This window comes from Centrocercus urophasianus, unplaced genomic scaffold (genome assembly GCF_019232065.1).
Source record: "Centrocercus urophasianus isolate 14NV4802_14NV808 unplaced genomic scaffold, USGS_Curo_1.0 seq_5, whole genome shotgun sequence".
Taxonomy (NCBI): domain Eukaryota; kingdom Metazoa; phylum Chordata; class Aves; order Galliformes; family Phasianidae; genus Centrocercus; species Centrocercus urophasianus.
Genome location: NW_024885088.1, coordinates 6,850,053 through 6,871,009, shown reverse-complemented (window position 1 = coordinate 6,871,009; position 20,957 = coordinate 6,850,053). Strand labels below are relative to the sequence as shown.

Sequence of the window (20,957 nt, the reverse complement as noted above, 5' to 3'; positions counted from 1 at the left end):
AGTGAGAGAAATACCTGCAAACAGCTGGCATCAACAGCATGCAAGTAGAAATTTTGAGTGGTCCAAATAAATGTAATTCAGAAGCGGGAAACTTAATATGATGAAAGGAAAAGAGAGGCTGAATGCCAGCCTCATATAGGAAAGACCTATTTGTCTCACACGGAAAGTCACAGAAGCTACACCAAAGTGGACAAGCATATAATAAAGTGAACTGTACTGGAATGGGAACATGAACTATAGCCCTCACCACCTCCTTCTTCTTCTTCCTTTTAAGCAGAAGTACACACTATGCAAAAGGACAGAGCTTAAGGTAAGGCCATAGAACATCACCTGTAAGAGCAGAAGGATTAAGTAGTAAGACGTATCCTACTTTCTCTCTCCAGTCTTTCCTTTGTCCTCAAAGACCTTGAATTATAACAGTTATTCCTATCACAGGATGAATTGCCCACAATTTATTTAAACTCCATCGCTGCTAGTTCTTAGCTGATTAGAGAAATCCCTATTGACCCACTATTGCCAGAAGTGAAATACAAGATTTCTATCTGCTGCCAACCCAGCAAGAATGTCTACCAGGAATCTCTGTGCTTCCCATGTGGAAGTAGGAACAATATCCTTAAGAAATCACTTGTGCAGTTCTGATTTTCATGTTCTCTTTCTACCTCATTTCCTTCCAGCACTCTTTTGATTCCAAGCCAAGAACAAACAGTGAGTGTGTTTAAAGCAAAAAAAAAAAAAGAGCACAAAGTAAGTGTCCTCCCACCCGCATTTTACTGGAACTCACTATCGTTAAGCTGAATAGTGAGCTTGGAGTGGCACCTGATTAACAATGTAAACCTTTGTTATAAAGGAAAATAACAAAAAACAAAAAACTGAGTGATATGTCCTACGTGCAGCTCAACAATTGTGTTCCCACTTCGATGTTTTCCTGGTGTGGACACAGCTGCCATCACTGCAGGGTATTATCTGTATTTTAGTTCTGGCTAGATTGGAAGTAATTCAGTTTAGTTTTTGCTCAAAAAAAAAATAAAATAAAATATCTAAGACAGAAATTCTGTGTTCGTTGAGAAAAGATGAGAGATTAAGAGTTCTCAATTTGGGAAGCAGGGGTGGTAAGTCACAGAACTTCATCCAAGTACAAAGGGAGGAAGAGATCACTCTAGAGTAAGAAAGGCAGGCAATAAAGTTCCTTTAGGTGCAGATTAGCTGAACAAAATACATTTGCAAGTGCAGAAAGAGAAGCAACTTAGGTAAACAGCACATGGTATATTGATTTTAATCATTAATTTAATGCTATCAAAAGGTGGTGACAGCATAAAAGTGTTGAGTAGGGTGTTTATCCACCCTTTGCAGTCAGACTGCCTGGTACACTTCTGTGTGCCTCATAACTCAACAGCAGGAAACTGGCCAAGCAGTGAGCCTGTTAAATGTCCCATCCAAGACATGCCATCTACATTAGGTAAATGCTAATAATTTAGCCCTTAAGCCCTTTCAAGATGATCAGGCATTGTATCTGGCATGGAAGACGCTTCTGAGAAGCCATTCTCAAATTCCAAATTTACATCTGCAAGCAGTAGCATTGCAAGTAAAAAATCACCAAGTATCTTATGAAACAGATTAAGAACTAAGTGGGTATTTTCATACTATTCTTTTCTGGTCTGTATCTTAGTTATAGGAACCTTTTGTTTTTTAAACCAGCACTCCTTACAACTGTGTTCTGCATTGCTATTTAAAGTACATATTCCTATAAGGGTTTTTGCCAGGTCAGGAAACTCAAAATACAGGGTATGGTAAGGATTCTTCTGCTCTGAACTGCTTAATTTGCAACCCATTCTGTCCCAGTGATACACCTGAATGAATGTGAAAGTCTGCACCTGCACACCAAACACTTGTTTCCCCCAGTAACAACTGTATGTTGTAGCTCTGTGGCTGAAACACCCATCGAGCAGGTTTTGGAGGACAGATTTCATGTAAGAAGTACTGTCTTGTGATTGCTGTAAGATGGCCCTGGCACAGTGTCAGATTTGCTTTCACAGTGCTGCCATGCATCGCATGCCAATGGTACAGTACGTCAATCACTGAAAACAAAGTTCTACATTTTGAACTTTACGCTTTACTGTACAACGTGAGGAAGGATTACAGGTGTCATTAGTGAAACAACCTCCCAAACTAATAATGGAGTTCTGTTTCTTGCAGACGTCAAGACTACAAATCCCAAATGTCTGAAAAAGAGGCAAGAGGCCTTCAGTAAAGAGAAGCTAACCAACCTACCTAAGCTGTTAAAAATAAATAAATAAAAATAAAATCATATACATATGATCACACACATACATATTTTTCTTTGGGGTCCTTTGTATCCTGCTTCTGAGTCCTGTGAACAACCTTTTCTAGTTCCTCTTTATGCAGGCCATAAACTTGCTTTAAAAAAATAAAATCTCAAATTCTTTCAATCACTGACTCCAGAAGCTGCAATTTTAAGTAAAAATTTCCCCATACTTGCACATTCACTAGAAAATAACAACAGAGAGCAGTGTTCTGCTGGTGATTCAAATGTTTCCAATCTACTAAGAAAAATCCTAAATAAGAGAAAACGCAACTTCTTGGCAGAAGGCACACAATACACACCAGTTCAGGGGACTCCTTCAAAGTATTAAAGCAGCTTTAATTACCATCCAAGCAGGAGGTCCACTCTCAAAAGAAAGAAAAAAAGTAGATTCCACATTTTTTAGCAGTGAACATCAGACAACTTTGTGCAACCAGGTATTACTAACAGAATCATCAGTACATTTTACAGATGAGGCAGTTGAAACAAAGGTACACTGAAACATTCGAATTTCACTTCCCTGTGCCATCTGAAATCATATCCCCCAACTCCATACAAAATGCATTCAGCAACCTGTGCAGTCTCATCTAAGCTTTGTGCCCAGTCCATCTGAACTCAGAGCTGTAAGAATTCCATAGGGCACACAGACTAGTACTTCCCTTCTCACTTTTCCACTGACTGGCATGGTACAGAGCAGGGAAAAAACACAAGCCAGTTTTTGCCTACTGAAAACTGCTACAACAGGCTGAGCTCTCTGGGGATGCCCTCCCTTCATTGTGTCTTAGCTGGGATAGAACAAAGGTCCTTTTTTTTTCTCCAGTTTAACAGGAAGCACATATCTGCAACTCCTCCTCTCAACAATTTGCATGACCATGCCAAGCTGATCCTTATTATAGGGACTGATTTAAACTGTCAGTACCCCTAATTTCTCCTTACCACAATCACAACCACAGCCATGGCACCCAGTACTCATGGCAGCCACTTGCAGTTTATAGGTCCTACATCTGGAGTCCTGTTAACACCAGACAGTGCAGCAGGATAGTGCAGCAGGACTCAAATCAGAGCTGCTGCTCCATGGGAGAAGTAGCAGAGTGGCTCCTCCACTGAATAAACCACCTTCAGCATCACATTCATCTGCCTCGGTGGTTGGTGGGGGCCATATGAAACAACAGCAAGTAGCAGGGGAGAGAAGAAGGGGGAGGGAGTGGACGAAAGTGAGACTTACAGGGAGGAAGGCTGGGGGGAAGGATATGCTGCACTACAGAGAATCCTGTCAGGATGCAATTTATTTTCATTTTGCGAGGGAGTATAATGGTGTACTGCCTGAGCTCCCTCAATAGCTGTTTTGAAGTGAACCAGGCTGGTATGTCTTTAATTTATCATTTCATTATGAAACAGTTTCCCTTCCAAGAAGCCTTCAAGTCAGGAAGCTCTGTCTGCCCACACAGGAAATTCCTTTGCAGCAACTTCCCCAAAAAGGAAATTTCCCTCAGAAGTGAGCCCAGCTCATGCCTTTGAGCAGAGCTGTTTGAAGAGGCTCTGGCATGCAAGCCCCGCAAGCACCCCTGGCTTCTTGCTGCAGCCAGCATGCCGGGATCAGCAGCTCTGCTCTTGTGCTGGTGTGCACTGACTCTGCTGCACTCGATTGTTCTTCTGCTTCCCCCTCCCCAAAGGCAACCAGGAGCACTCGGAAGAGACAAGTTTCCAAGCTTTCTACTAGTGAAGAAGTCTCTAATCAAGAGAGGCACGTGATAGGAACACGCATAGCTAAGACTGGTGGAAAATAGCTGCAGAAGAGAAGGGTGAGCTGTAGAAAAAAATCCCCAACTACTCCAAATCCCCAACTTGAAAATCACGGGGACAATTTGCGCTGCATTGTGGAGCATTTCTGACAGAACCCCACAGACTGTACTCTGGCCCTTACATATACTCTGTTTTTAATTCAGTGACCTTTTGCATTGATGATTTGTAAGCAAAAGGGAAGGGAGGGGAGAATATGTGGAGAAAAGGGGGGGAAACCGCATTTACAAAAATGAATCTCACAGACATCTTGTGAATCATTAAGTGGGAGAGAGCCAAGAATATCCAAGCTAGAGTGAATAACAACATACGGTATTTTATGAAGCACCTTAGCAATGGGGACATAGATCAGAAGCACTGCCAGACTTCCAGTAAGTTTTCAATTTATCACTTCAAATCACAAGTAATTACTGAATAACATCTTTTTAAAAATGACTGCACCCAGAAACCCACACTGTTTGGGGCAAGAGAGGAAGCAGAACTGAAATTCACATTACACACTATGTGAATGAGACAGGGCCAAATAACGGGCAAAGACTGAGCTGGGTCTTGGTCTGGGTGACAACAAGTAAATAAAAGCATACCTCTGAGGGTATGTGGGAGAACAAGAGATGACAGAACTGCCTAGGGATGATTTCAGTCCATTGGAGGACTATATACTACATAGAGAGATTCTCAGCCTTTCCCCTTCCATCTGTATTTAAAATTTGTTTTTCCAGCACTTGAAGAGAGATGCGGTCCTTGAGCCTGAAGTTCCAGCAGGTGGCTGCCTGCCCTCCTCTCCCATTCCCCCCCCCATCACCAGTTAGATGTGCCCTGTTCCCTCGCCAGCTAATTTACATGACTTTTTTTCTATCGCTGCCCTTGGCATTACATTCAGTGATTCAGTCAGCTGTTGTGTAAAGAAACTTTTGTCAGAATTGCTTAAAGGCAAATCCCCCCCACTGAACTTTTATCCGCAGCTTCTAGCTGATGAGTTAGTTATCACCTAGAAGAGACCTTTGGCACAGCAGATGCCGGCTGAATATTTATCTGCTTGGATGGCATCCACGCTACCATCAAGTCACTGGAGGTGGTTATGAGACAGGGTGAAATTTAAAAACTGCCAGACTAGAAAAGATCGTTGACCTATCTAGCCAAATGTCTTTTGGAGTTGCTGCACAAGCAAAAAGTATACAGAATAAGGAAGCATTAATTAATCTATTTTATAATATACTGCCTATCAGTCTCTGCCATTCTGTGGTTCAAGGACCTTAACAGCCATGGTTGCATTCAGACCGCTGTTTCCACACTGACCTAATGAACTGTACCTCCACAGGTTTATCCTGTTCCTTTCAGATGCATTTACACTTCTAGTCCCCTCATATCTTCTTGCAATGATTTCCTCCTTATAGTGATGCACCCTCATTCATGTTTCTTTTAGATATGCTGCCCAATATCTCAGTTCTCTGGATTTGTTGTTTTAGGAGAAACTCCAAATAATCATTCCTGCTTCACCTTCTTTATAGCAACTATGATTTCACAGCTACACGGCAACATTCTCCCAGCCAACTCGTTCACTTAGAAAACTATCTTGTCCTCAAAGTACAGAATCCTATCCCCTGTCTCTAGTCTTCTGGAAAGAGAAAACTGGGAAGGCAGTGTGTTCTAGTTAGCTTCCTTCTCATATTAAAAATGATAGTGTGGATAAAACCACCACATGCTGAGTGGGACTGAATTTGAACAAACACAAGGTGTTAAAAAAAGCTCTTTAGAAGTTCACAAGACTCAGAAAGCCTTTATTAGAACTTCAGTTACCTAACAATTTTGGTGCAAAACGTTTAAACAAAGTCAATTAAGTAGATGACCATAAATTAGAGAGGTAGAACAGACTAGACATTTTATTAATACAGAGAAAGATGATGTCCCTGCTCTTCCAGCTGTCACAATCTATTAAAGTGCAGCTCGCCTGAGACTAGAATTATATAAAGTACATGTGAAATTTAAAGCTGGTTGTACCATTTTAACTGTATTTTTAAAGCCTTTATATTGTTGATGTCACACTGAACTCATAAATGTTGTTTTAAAAACGCTTAGAATGTGGGCCTAGTATTTTCAAAAATAACAGTGTGAGCTACCTTTACTCACTCTGATTAACCCAGTGGTGCCAAGACTGTTTGTGGATTTGTCTTTATGTTAGCCTTTAGGAAATGGCTGATGGAATACATTCAGTCAGAAAGCACTACATGCATGTGACTGAGTCCCGCTTACAACTATAATCTGAATTAGAGATTTCAAACCATATACAGTACTGCCAGCTCTGCATACTCAATCCAGTAAAAAAAGATGGAAAGACCAGTCCAGACTTGAGCCCTTAATGTCAAACTCTGGCTGACTCTCCACCATCTGCTTCTCATAGCCTAGGTTTGGGGAAGACTGTAAGCCTAATGGGGACAATGCAAGCACAAGAGTCTACTATCTTTTTCATCCAACATAAGCAATACTTTTATAACTTTACCTAAATGAAGTGGCTGCAACATCCTTTAAGTGGCAATCAGCTTTAAGTGAAAAAGGACTAGTAACAGAGTCTCTGTGCATAAAATCTAAGTTCCTGAGCTAGCATCTTCTCTGTACTATCTAAATATTTCAAACATGTACAAAGAGACACCTTGTCAGATCGAAAATAAAAATAAAGAGACTTGCTAGTTTTGAAATGAATTTTGACTGTTAACCCTTTTCAGAGTTCAAGCTTGTTGTACACACATATTCACTGTAGATAATGGAGGAGGACCTGAAAGGCCCTGGGGTGGGCATCGTGGTCACTTTGGACTATTGGGGTCCTCACAAGAAAATCACAGTTATGAAGGACTCACCAGAACACTACATATTCAAACAACTGGAGAGATATCTGAATTTATCTCCGGGTTTTCTTTCAAACTGAATCAAATGCCAAACTTTCAGAGGTTCAGACATCATTACTGTACATGTTGATAATGCCATGGCAGGAGTCCAACACTGGCCAAGCACTGACTCCTTTAGCAGCTCAGTTGCTTTGGGTCTGCCCTGACACCTTTGCTGTCATTTCCAGACTGTCTGCTTGTGTTTTACTCTGATTTTAAAATTGAAAGAGAGTATGAAAATTGGATGAATACTGCAAATGTTCCAGCTCCTATAGACATGGAGTGCCTCTTATTTGTATTTTTCTGAGTTCCAAAACTCTGATCCTGAAGCAAACTTCAAAGTACTGTGTGTGACCTACTCACTGCTAACCTACATGGTGTGTTCCATCCCTGAGAACAATACAAAGTGGAAGTATGGAATTAATCCTGTGATTTGGCTACACTCACTTTCAGCAAGAGAAAACCACAAGGCAAATTGTAGAGTGGCGATGAAACAAGTCTGATCTATTTAAAAAGGATATTTATCACCACTACCTTTTAGAATTCAAAGAGCAGTAAAAGCAAACAAACAAACAAAAAAATAAGCCTTGAGGAAGTTTCCAAGGAAGCAAGATACAAAGAAGTATGACACAGAATAAAAAAAAAAAAGTGGAACAAAGAAGTGTCTGTGTACAGAGCGTGTTTTTTGACAAAATATCTTCACTAATGCTCAGAGAGGAAGTGAAAGGTTAAAAACTGAAGGAGACAGATTGTTTGGAAGAAATCAGAACGGAAGAGAAAATAGGAAGGAGGAACTTAGATACATAAAGGGAGATTTCCCCCACTAGGAAATACACAAGGACACACTCATGCGGCAGAACTGAAATGAATAACTGGTTTGTGGACCAACAGGGGCCAGGGCTACTTCCTTCTGTACTACCAAGAAGGAGGAAGTGGAAAGGGAGAAATTCTCAGTATTGCATAAGACCAAAGAGGCACAATCATTCCTTCCTCTCTCTTTCCCCAGCCACTGGTCAAATAGGTAGAAGCTCAGCACAAACCATTTAGTTCCACAAATACGTTCTGGATAAAACTATGTCAGCTGCAAAGATGGTGAGACAACTAACGACTTCAGTGAGTCCAGAAGTTTGCTCTTTTTTTCGTATCTACTAACATCAACATACAATTTCTGGTTCAGTACCCAAGTTTTCATCTAGGACTTGTGCAATTTCACTCAGGTGGGCAGATCCATAACTGTGTTTCATGAGCTCCTTTATCATTATTATTACTGTTATTAGTGCCCAGTGTGGCAGGATTTTAAGCTCTGGATCCTGTAAGGAGGAAGAGTTTAAATATCACAGCACCTCTCTGCTGGCTTGAGTTGATGGAAATGTTCTTTAAAGCTCAGCATCAAAGCATTCACTTTATAAGCTGGAAGCTTTGGTTCTTTTGCCAGGAGCAACTTCTCCCTATAATTAATTAATATCATATTAATTGTACATGTTCCACTGTCAAGGAGGCGTAGCAAGACCTGCACACACAGATCAACCTCTTCTGTGCTGGCCCAGAGCACAGGAGGGAGAAGGTCAAGGTGCTTCAGGTGCTCTCAAAGGAGACTGGACTACAAGCAACATGCTGAGGGTTGTGCAGCCCGCTTACAAAGAGAGAGTACTGAGATCTGCCGTGGCACCTCCACTAGCAATGCATGGCAGGGGCAAGGGGATCTTCCACCAGCTGCAGCCTTGTGCAATCTATTGGGCTCCATGCCAGCCCTGAATGCAGCCAGCAGGCCAAGAGGAGGGGCCTGTGGCAGCTGAGTGCCCTTGTGGGTAGGATTTGGCTGCAAGTCTTAAGATTCTGCGAAATTGCTGGAAGAAGAGAGGAGTGGGAGGAGAGAAAGGAAAGTTGTTCAATCCAGCTTCTGCCATGCTGGGCTACAACTCTCAGCTAGCTGCCAGTGGCAAAGAAGTCACACTCACTGCAGGAGCTTCAACCATGGAGCGACCTGTGCTCCCTCAGGGAAATCCGAGAACAAAGATGAGGCAGAAACCAGGGAGAAGAGAGGATCTCTCACTGGCACCAGAGCTGCCTGTGGAGATGCCACCCTTTAGCAGCCACTCAAGACACTCTAAGCCTGCGGGCAGACACAAGGATGGTTTATGGAAAACAAAAGTGAGGTTTGCCTGCTGATCAGGGTGGTTTATGGCGTGGACTCTTCCTCAATAAAACAGACACGCTGGTGGACACGCACACTTTCAATTACAATCTGAATCATGGATACCAGCCTGAAATGTAACCAGTAAAGAAGTTTGCACCAGATTTACTCATCTCTATAAATTTATGTGTATGTAAACAATTACTCACTTTCTGAAGATACTGTGTGTTTGAGATTGCTAAAAGAACTACTTAAAAGAGCAAAGAAAAACAGGACTAGCAAAGGAAAAACTTAGTTGGAGTCCAAAACTGAAGCCGTAACATTAAAAATACATGAGAAACAACCATTAAAATGGGGTAGAAAATACAGAAAATTTGGAAGGTTTATACACTCACTACTAGCAACACAAAATTGTCCCAACAAGTTGCTTTTAGAAAAAGGGCAAATTATGGCTATTAATTTCCTACAGCACATGCATAGTTAATGTTAAAATAAAATAATGTTAAAACAGTTTTAAAAAACTATAGATACAGATGTTGCTTACTCTGACATGACAAAGCACTTCAGTAAACTAAACATAGGAAAAGAATCACTAAAATGCAGGCACATAGCAAAAACACTGAATTCTGCTTAAAGCAGGTAATATTTTTGTTCTCAAAAAAGGAAGGCAATTGCAATTTTTGCTTACCATATAACAAGTAAGGCTTTTTTTCTTTTACAGCAGCATGAGAGAGACAAGTAGAAATAAGCAGACACCTCAACTTTATGTAAAGTAATTCGTTATATAAATACAGATTAAAATATTAATCTGTGGATCTGAAAAGCTAGTGGGTGCCAAACATAGGACTCCAATCTCATACTGACCCTTTCTTTCAGCAGTTTGAAAGAAAGGCTAAACAAGCCTCTCCACGTTTCAAAAAATAAAAAGGTAGCTATTTATAGCTGCATTTATTGGAGTTCTTTCCTTATCAGGAAACATGTAGCTGGGAATTACTGTCTGCCTACATCGGAAATTCTTTCAGAGATGCAAAAACCCAAAAAGGAAATTTTCCTTCAAAAATACTCTTTCTTTTTTTTCCCTGCTGGTGGGTTCAAAATAATAAGTCAATGCTTTGACCAGGTCCCTCTCCCTTTGGGAGTTCTGCTCTGCAAAGAAGAAGCTTTAAGATACCTGAGGGAAACATAAAATAATGCTGAGAACATAATTATTAAGCTAAGAAAGCAAGCCTTTTCTGCAGGATACTGTAACAGTGCAATTTCATTACCAGCATTACATTACTTTCTTCTGAAACATGCAAGTTCCTAGAACTTGTACTCAAACAGAAAGCATTAGCAAAATTTACTACTCTGCCAAAAAGCTGGCTCTCATGATACTGACTACAACTGGTATGTTCACACCAGGTTTATTTCATCTTCCCTGTATGCAGAATAGTCTCAGTCTCTCTGACATCTTGTCCCCCATCTCAGTCTATCTACTTCCACTTCAGGGCATACCCAATGGTGCATAGTCCAAAACCCAATGAAACCGTTGCTCTCCTTTTCAACACATGAAGCCAAAAGTCCATTTTGGGGTATGATCCCCTCTGCATGTCACAGCACTAAGAGAAGACAAAGACCACACAGGAAATGTGTGTTTGCCTTTGGAAGACAAGCTCAGTTTCTTGCAGCACATAAAATACAGGGCTGTAAGTAAGTAACTGTGAGACTTGCAAATATCTGCAGCTAAAGGATCCGCTCAGTAAACTTTCAAATAGGAAGACATGCCCTGCTTCCAAATCAACACCCATCACTTTGCCACAGAAGGAGTCCCTTATCCTGTCACTCCACTGAACACCCCACATCATGCCTCTGAAGGCAGGAAGGATGTGTTGGTTAATCATTGAAAACGTTCATTCCATTTTAACTTGTTGCAGCTTAATTTAACAGTTTCGTTTTTTGCTTTGTACAATTGCTGCAGAGTTACTCTGCCAGTGCAGAATGCACACTTTTTTTTTCTTTCTTTTTTTTTTTTTTTTTACAGCAGGATATAGAAATACAGAGATCAAAACCACACAGTATGCAGTAAACAAAGCAGGCTGCTCATGGCTATTTCTAGGGTATGATTTTTACATACAAAGATCCATAAGCAAGGATTTGGAGCTGAGTAAGTATCCCAGTTTTTTAATTGTAGAAAGCCCACCAGAAGTGACTGTTCATTAACTCCCAACATCATCAATTGTATTCCTATTAAATACATAAACAACACAAATATATTGAGCAAAGTTCACTGTTATATTAACAGGAGTCTGCTAGTCCTGCACTGGGCATGCCTTAAACAAAACAAAGTTTACACTAGACGTGAACAGTGAACATATTCATACACATTCATCCCATACAAGACAGACATTGCATAAGAATTCACAGAAGAGGAACAGCTTCCACCTTTCCAAATACCGATGGGAAACTCCTAATTAAGGCGTTGCAGCCACCATACCTGGATGGAACCACTTCAACAAAAATGTCTTCTCCGAACTTACAAATCATCACTGAGTCCTTCTGCTCCAGCAATAAAATGAGGAGCTATAAATCTGGCACAAAAGCCTGTTTAATCTGGCTGTGCTTGTATCAGGAGTACCAGCACAGGGGCAAGTAGTGTAAAAGGAAATACAGATCAATAAAAGGGATGTCAAACAACTGGTATTAGGGTGAGTGGGTATGCACGTGGCCTCCATTACATTAGCCTCTAGTATCTTGAAACTGCAGTTGGTTTCTCCTCACTTATCATAGAATCATTGAATCCTTACAGTTGGAAGTAACCTACAGTTGAACCTACAGAAACCTACAGTTGGAAGGTCTTCTAGTCCAACTCCTCTGCAAAGAACAGGGACATGCACAGCCAGATCAGGTTGCCCAGGGCCTGATCCAGCCTAACCCTGAAAGTCTCCAGGAATGGGACATCAGCCACATCTCTGGGAAACCTGTACCAGTGCCTCACCACCATCACTCTAAAAGACCTTTTCCTTCTATCTAATCTAAATCTACCTACTTTAAGCTAGAAGCCATTTCCCTTTGTTCTATCACAAACCCTGCTAGAGTCTGTCCCCTTCTTTCCTGTAGCTCTCCTTCAGATATCAAAAGGCTGCTTCAGGTCACTCTTCTCCAGACTGAACAGCCCCAGCTCTCTCAGCCTGTCCTCACAGGAGAGGTGTTCCATTTCTTGGATCATTTTTTTTTGGCCCTCCTCTGGCCTTGCTCCAACAGGTCTCTGTCTTTCCCGTACTGAGGACTCCACATCTGGATGCAGTATTCCAAATCCTGGTATACCACATCCTGGTAGTCCCTCTAAGTGCTGGACAGGTGTGCTTTCTTCCAATGTTCAGAGGCTCAGCTCTGGTTTTTACTAAGGGAGTGGATGCAGCACACATGCTATGTTGGTTCTGCAGGGTCTTCTATCACTTCTGTGTTCTGTTGCAAGGCACTCACCGCATGTTATTGCAGAGTTCTTAATCAAGGCTTAACAGAGTCTCTCTTCTGTGCTTTCTTTAACTGTATGGTTATTAAGAGTACTAGGCTCTTTACATTAATTTTATTTTTAAAAAATTAACATATAAGATTTGTAACAAAATACAAATGATAAAAAAAAAAAAGTTGATGCATTTGGGATGGAAAGAGAAAAGCAATCTAATTTTAGAGTCACTGATTCTGACAGCATCCCTTTAAGACAAAGCTAAAAATGCTTCGAATCCAGCAATGCCATAAATGTCCTGCTGCTTTTGCTTCTTTTTCCTCCCCACATTTTCCAGGGGAATTCCACAAGGGACCAGCTTGAATCCCACATTAAAGTGACACTGCTCCCTTTCCCCACTGAACAGAGGTGAATCTGTGTTCTGAATACTTAAAACCCATAAGTGAAGCTTTCCAGGAGTGTAAGAGATTGGCTGAGTACCACTGAGACCCTCAAATGATGAGCTCTCCATGCCCCAAAGCAGAGGTCTCAGATTCCCACCTCACAGCTGCTTTACAAGTTCCCACCAGGACAGGAAGGATTTCATTCATCCACACACTTCCACTGGAGTTGTCAGTGCAGGAAAGTGCTGCACTAACTCAGCTTGTGTATGTATATGTACACACACGAAAATAAAATATTTGTGTATATACAAAAATATATTTATATATGCAAGTATAAATAAAAAAGTGCTTGGGTCCAAAACACTCTCTCAAGAAGCAGGAATCAGTTCATGGCACTGGCTCTTCACAACATTTTTCACATCTGATCTGGGTGCCTCTGCCCCAGTAACGAGGCTGCAGTAAAGAACAAATAGATTTAAGGTTCAGCTCAACAGCTGATTACATCAGGGTGACAGAACAAAAAGGACCCCGAGTCACCTTGATGTACACCTTGTGACAAAGGGCTCAGCTCCCTCCAGGAGATAAACAAAGATGATGTCGGAAAAGCATAAATAAGGATTTTCACGGTGCAAAGGCTACCATTTTCACAGCTGGACCAGTAATAAGGTTTTAGTCTCCCAGTCCCACATCACGTTCTTCTGAATAGAATAGCTGCATCTATACTACGTCCAGACATGGTTCAAGAGTGAATCTGAGACTGGGCTTCCAACCTATCCAAATTGACTGAGCATATGATTCCTCAAAGCAGACTGGAAACTAACAGCACAGAACACTCAGGAGCAGGATGTGCTTTGTACCACACTCAAGAGGTCACTTGCTGGCTGTATTGATATGTTCCATCTAAAGCTAAGCTTTAGAATACGTCCTCTGTTTTAGAGGCAAGGTCTGAAGCAAAAATACTGACTGGTCTCCCTTCCTCCCCCATATCAGCTGTTAGAAATGCAATGAAAATCTGTAGATGAGTTAAATTCAGATAAGCCATGGTAGAAAATGAACATTTAGGTAAAGGTAAGTATAAACGACATATCTACTATTCACACTTTTCATTATAACATGTATGTAATTCACAACCATAAATCATTACTAAATGCTTGGGCACTGCTCTCAGTAGCTCACAGTGTAAATGTGCAAGAAAAGCCTATGGTGGAAGGAGATACAACAGCAAGAAGATTAAGAACTGCAAACAAACAATCAAGGTGGTAGTGAATAGTTGCAGAATAGTGCAAATGTTCAGGCTTTTTTTTTTTCTTAAGTGGATTTGGATTGCTTAGGAAAGAACAAGCTACACACAGAGAGAAAAAATATAGCATAAAAAGGAGATTAATGGGAAAGACAAGCATATGAAAGACAGTAAGAGGGAGGAATTAGGTTTAAGTGACCATATTGTCATAGAAGAGCAAAAGAAGGATGAGGAAGAAGCCAATTATCTGAGAAAGAGAACAGTTCAGATCCCGTTAAATCAGTGGGAATCTAAGTATTCATTTCAGCAGATCAGTCTCATAGTCATTAATTTGACATTCTGGCCACCTCTCACAGTCCCGTTGTCTTATGCAGCTTTTATTTTACTTTTCCTGCATGTGCGTCAGTCAGTTTTGCTCCCCAATGATCCCTCCAAAGTAAATATTTTTATTGCTTGCTACTCTAAATGTGGCTCAGGGTGAAGGGTTTTTTTTTTTCCTGTCTCACTACATACTTCCAGTTCAATGCACTGAATATTCTAGTAACTAAATAATATGTCTAACACTTCAAAGTGGCTTTTCCAGCTGCTAGCCAAAATTGTTGAATAATTAACAGGTGCCAAAGGATTAATAAAAGGAGTAACAATTAATAGACACTACGCAGAAAAAATGGATCCTTGGCAACGATGACAATGTTGTTGTTTCCTCCCTCTTAATCGTTTCCTGTATTCCTTTACAAAAAAGAAAACTGGTGCCCTTAAAACACAAATAATGCATACAAGCAACAATGTCTGATCATGAGAAAGAAACAATAAGTTTACTTTGGTGCCTGATTAATGCCTTAATTTACAGAACCTCCCAACTGAGAGCCCTTCTTGGCCTGCCCTTCTACTCATGTCCAGTATTAAGGGTTACACAGAGGGCCTGTTTGTAGAATGTGGTATAGATCACAAAGATGGAGAACCAATACAGAGGCACTACACTGCTTTCCACTGAAGAGTATAAAATACCAGTATAAAAAGCATGCAGAAAGATTCCTACAAAACAGTCATTAAAAAGGTAAGCCGTTAACACAATCATTGCAGAAAACTAAGCAAATTTCCTTCCAGTCCTCCTTAACAAAGGCAGTGGAACAGACAGCAATTGAAAGGAACACAAACATATTAAGATAAAAAAAAAAGTGATCAGACTAGCAGAGTATGACCAGACCTGTATGCACTGAAGTTCATCAAAATCATCTGTAGCCTAGAATGAACACCAGACTGGAAAACCAAAGACCAGAACCCAATTTTATATTTGAAACAAGGAATACTCAACCTTACAAACAGGTTTGTAAGGTCTTTCTTTCTTCACCACCACTCACCAAAAGTGAGAGCAGTCAAGAAAACAACCACACAAAATGATGCATGTATCATGGTATCTGGAGTGCATCTTTTTTACTCTGAATGTTAGTGCAGGCAGTTGGGGGTTCAGAGAAAAGCAAGAACAAGAAAAGCCAGTTGCTGCCAAGAATAATTGGTTTGTGTGTACAGAAAAGTATGTGCAACGTGCCTTGCTATGACAATGGGCTGCAGGCACATGAAGGATGCCAACAGCAAAGAAAAAAGAAGTGAATAATTAGTTCAGAGGAAGAAACGTTCAAATGTATCAATAGAGAACACTGTGAAATCTTTGCCCATGAGATAATGTCCATCGCCCTAAACAAACACATATGTGCTCCCAAGGGAAGATTCCCTTTAGAGATAAAAATCAGACTGTGCAAACTGACAGATATGTGCACAGGGGAATGCTGCCTTACAGGCCAGGGCACAGATTAGAGCATGCAACAAGTTCTTTTTCAGCACTGACGTTTCTGTGTCTTTTCTTGAAGAAGTTTTATGTTCAGAGAGAACAAAAGAAATCATGAAGCCTGTAAGCATGTAATTACAGTTGCTGTTATAGAAGGCAAAACACCTTATTTTCTTTCTGCGTACTACAAAAAAGGGAAAAACTGTGTATTCACTGATTCAACACATATTAGTAGACATATCCATATCTTACATGGAGTACCTTCTTTTCAGATCCAACAGGTGTTTTATTTATTTTTTTTTTTAACCACAAGCTATTGGCCAGAGCATAAAATAAATAACTAATGTCATTGAATTGGACAAAAATAAGTTGTTTTTAAGAAAACAAGAAGAAAGAACTTTCCCTCCATGGTAATATGGATTAAGCTTCCTCAGAGATAAGGGGAATGCAAATAGTGAAATAGCTTCCATTTTTCACAGCATTCTCTATTATAATGTTATTAGAATTTACAATTAAAAAAAAATAAATTATGCACTCACAATTTTTTCATTTTAGAGTAGGGAAACAAAATTAAGATATCCAAGGTCACAATAGACACCAAGGGCAGAGCCTTGTGAGAGAACTGAAATTGCTTCTCTGGAGTCCTTTCTAAACCACTCCACTGCCCAAACACTCTCTCTATCTGATGTTAGTGTAGTCTGGTAGAGATCAAGCATGCTGCAAAGCCACCATGCATATAAACCAGGGACACAGTGCAAACTGGAGATCATTGCACTTTCTGACTACATACCTCAAACACATTCTCTAGCTTTGTACTGATGGTTAATTTACAGCATGCCCAATGTATATTTGATAGATAAAAAAGTAGATATTAAGCAAATGAGCACGTTTATATGCATGGGTCAAAAGTCACTTACAGAGAAGTATAATATCAGATAAAATTGTGTACTATCCAGAAATCATTCTCACTATCCCAAAGCTTCAGTGTTAAGACTGATTACATTGTAGTTCCATACTACAGGAATACACCAGGCTGGCAAGAAAACAGCTAACTAAAACAGGGAAGAATGAGCGAAAATGGGAAAAGTGTCTTCGTGTCAATCCTGGAAAAGGTTGTTTCTCTACAGATTTCTATGTGTTGACCAACGTAAAGAAAGAATACTCTGTATGCCTGTAGCACCGAGGGATCTGCATTCCACTCTTCTCAACTTTTACATTTCTCCTTTCTTCAGTCTCTGGATCAAATATCTCAGCATAGCTAAGAATCATTTGCTCACCAAACACTGAGGAATAATCTATTGCAAAGGTAATTTCTCTACTTATTGGGTCCAGATAATATTGGGTGCTCTTAAACGTTAGAAACAACAAAATTTCTAATAAGGAAGGCATAAAATACTATCTGAATCCACCAAGTGTAATTCATGTTCCATTTAAAATGCTTCTGTCTTGTTCTCCTTTCTCCTACTGCATTGCCACTGAAGCAAAATCAATGCCTGGGCCAACTGCTGCTTTCAGTGGTATCTGTAGCATGGTTCTTGAACTTGTGAGTTGGCAGAAAGGATAACGTACAGTCCAGGAGTGAAATTTGCCTTTGCTTTGGTAATACCAGAATGTCATGGGACAGAGAGTAAACAGAGACCCACTTAGCTACCAGTTCTATGCACGGCTGGAAAAATCATATCTTGCTGTTGCACTGGATTGATGCTTCAGGGAAGTTACGCTTTACCTCATCAATAAAAACAAAACCAAAGCTGCAAACTAACAAAGTCTCAGATTTAAAAAACACTCAGGCTTTGTGGATATAGATTCAATTTTCACACAAAGTAGCACAGCCTGAAATACAACTCAGACACTTGCCATTTTATAAAAGTTCACATTTGTGACCAAAGCTTGTCTCAGATATCTCTAAAAAGTGAGAAGGGTACATGCAGGAACTGCAAAATCCCATAGCCCTTGAACCTCATGACTCAAGATCCAGTACTAAGCTATTTCTATAGCTGGCATGAGGACAACTGCTTCTGGAATATGATCTTGAAATCTGAAGTCTTCACCTTAATAAGGATGACTTAGGTGGAAAACAGTTTGCAGGAGATCATACAAACATAATATGTAATCCACAAACTGTACGGGAAGATAAAGAACCTCTCATCCTGGCCAGTTTAGTCAAGAAAAGGTTAAAGAGTGACTTTATCAAAAAGCACCTATAATCAAGAGTAGTCTTTCGGCAATATTTAGCAGGAAAGGCGATGATGAGATCCAGTAGTTTGAAACTGAGCTCGACTAATTCAAACTATAAATAGGGCACTTAAAAAAAAAAAGAACAGCAAATAAGGAGGATAATTATGCATTTTAAGCACTGACAGAACTTAGGAAGAAACCTTATATCCTTCCTATCCCTTAAGTATTTACATGGTGGAATCTTTCTCTATAGAATGCTACAGCTCAAGCAGTTACTGAACTTGAAACATAGAGGTACTGAGTGAAATTCTATAACTCAAGTAACACCAGAGATAATTCTAGAAATTCATAATGGTTCTTTCTGGCCTTGTTATAAATCCATACACTCTAAACAGTGGTTCTGAATGCGAGTGTTTGGGTCAATAATTACCGCATACTGAGCTAAAAATACTATATTGCTACAGACTAATAAGGATACTAGTAAGGCTATGTAAACGTGCTTCACACTGTTTATGATCTGAGACACTGACTTTGTCAAAGAATAGACAAATGTTTAATAATTCATCTTCTGTGTTTTTATAATACAGAAGGTCAGACTGGCGTGGAAATAATAATGGGGCAAAAGCTTCCCTGAAAGTTTTAAAATGTCCAAACTGAAAAAGAAAAAATCAAGGCAAAAGGTTCAGTCACACCCAAAACATTGGACAGAAAGCTTTGACTGAAAGGAAACCTTTTAAGCTTCACACTTTACCTAGCATGCTGGCTAGCTGATAAGAAGGAAGCCGGTAGTAAACAGTGCCCCACCCTTTCAGCATCAAGGGTCTCTGCCTTTCTATGCTGTGCATCTGTTAAACTCAGTTAGGAAGGCAGTAAAATTTGAAAGCCAGACATGATCCTCTGTGAAGAGGACAGACAGCAGTTCTCAAACCAGAATTCAATTCCACTAAATAACACAACAAGGGGAAGAAAAAAATCTCAGGGGCTAAAGCCACAGTGGAGAGAACTGCTCAGTGTTGGCTTTTTTCCTCTACATTTTGGGCATAAGCTTCAAAATTGACCGCAAGTTTACTAGCAAGTCCTCCCAGTGCTGGGGAAACAGGCCAGCCAGCATCCACTGGCAGAGGCAAGAAAGCTCTGGGAGCTCAGGAGTCTGGCTACTCAGGCAGTAGCCAGATCCATAGAGAAAGCTGTAGTGCCAGCCTGCATTCCAGCCCATCAAAAGTACAACCTGGGTTATGCACAGGCAACAAAACCAGGACTGTGCAGAAAGAGGCATGGGCATTGAGCAGTCTTGGAGCACTGTAACTCACTGGCCATCAAGGGTGTGAGTAGAGGATTACTGAAGTGCTGGGAGAACAGTTTGCATCCAGAAAAGGAGCACGCTTGGAAAACAGCTGAGGACAGAAATGAGAGCTTTTTTCTTTTTTTTTTTTTTTTTTTTTTTTTTTTTTTTACTTAAAAAGAAAAAAAACAAACAAACCACCTCAAGAGACCATTCCTTTTCTAAAATCCCAAATAAATTTGTCAGATGGCAACATACCAAGTTACATTTGCCACTGGCCCGCATTGCTTCTTATTGCTCAAGTACTCCAGGAATGTGACACCTGATAAAAAGTTTTCTTAAAATCTCTCAATTTACATCAGAACTGCTTCCTCTCTAAAAGGAAAATTCCATTCTTCCTCATCTCCACCCTATCACTAATTCACCTCTCCTTGGTCAACAGCCCTTGGCCTTTCTTATTCCTCAAACATTAAATCATCTCAGCAAGGAATTGCCTGGCTCTCACCTTGATCCCAGCTCCAGTTTTAGTCATAAAGGCATCGATGTGTCCTTCCTCCTTTGCACTATCCTTCCATGTACAGATTAGCCCTTTCCTCCTTGTTCATCACTGCCTCTGAGTAGTAGCAGAGTGCCTGAGCTCCAGTACTTACTACTGAGACTCACAACAACTGGAAAAAACCCCACTGAAAAAATGCACTCCACTTACCACAGTTAGTGAAACTGACTTTGTGCCACAGCATATCAGTGAGCAATCCTAAAACACGGACAGATACATAGTGCTTCCTGACAAAATAAAACCTCCACATTTTTCCCTGTCAAGAGAGAGAAGCCAAATCCTTGGTAGATGGTGGTGGTGGGGGAAGAAAACAATGATCTGAGTTGTTCAAAAATAACACACTGAAAATCAAACCAGCAAGAGCTTTAAAGAAAATTCTAAAGCCAGGGTACTTCCCCACATATCTGCAAAAAAAAAAAAACAAAACAAAAAACAAAACAAACAAACAAAAAAAAAACCAAAGTATCCTCCCCCCTCACTCTGCCCTGCACCCTCCTCAGTTCCAGGAAGTGACACTCACGCAGGTGTGCTGGCAGTCTGATCGATTCTTCCTCCATCCTGATCGCTTGAGGCACAGGGACATGTAGTGGTGACGAGGAAGTGTAACTTGGTACTGGGCTGGCTGGAGGTGTGTACGAAATTCTCTCTTGCTGTTAAAAAGAAAGCAGGGGAGAGAAAGAGAAGACAATATGAACTTTGGAACAGAGGTGTGAATTCAAGGCAGGGGTCGGGGGAAATGGGAGGAAAGAAGAAGGTATGCATGATGGGGGCCTGTGGCATCGAGCAGCAGCATCAAGCCTGCTACAGATCACAGCCGGAGGCCTGCCTGCTCCGAGCCTGAAACAATACCAGCGACCAAGCACCTCTGACACTACAGTTTTAATTTTCAGGAGAACCGAGAAGTTTCCAAGGAGTTTCTCAGAAAGCTGCTGAGGGAGAAAAGAGAAGTGACAC

At 40.6% G+C, this 20,957-nt stretch overlaps 1 protein-coding gene across 4 annotated transcripts in view; it reads right to left on the bottom strand.

Annotated features, from left to right (window-relative positions):
* Nucleotides 1–20,957, bottom strand: part of ETV6 (ETS variant transcription factor 6) — a 131,225-nt gene that overhangs the window by 67,337 nt on the left and 42,931 nt on the right. For 3 of the 4 annotated variants that reach the window (XR_006171467.1, XM_042834912.1, XM_042834910.1), the window contains exons 2-3: nt 20,524–20,653; nt 20,154–20,259 (exon numbers count right to left, since the gene is read on the bottom strand). Coding sequence is in view for 3 of the 4 variants with exons in the window: in XM_042834912.1 (XP_042690846.1) it covers nt 20,154–20,259; nt 20,524–20,653 (236 nt within the window). In the remaining variant the exon portion in view is untranslated. The remainder of the gene's footprint in view (nt 1–20,153; nt 20,260–20,523; nt 20,654–20,957) is intronic. The other variant, XM_042834913.1, reaches the window with a different exon arrangement.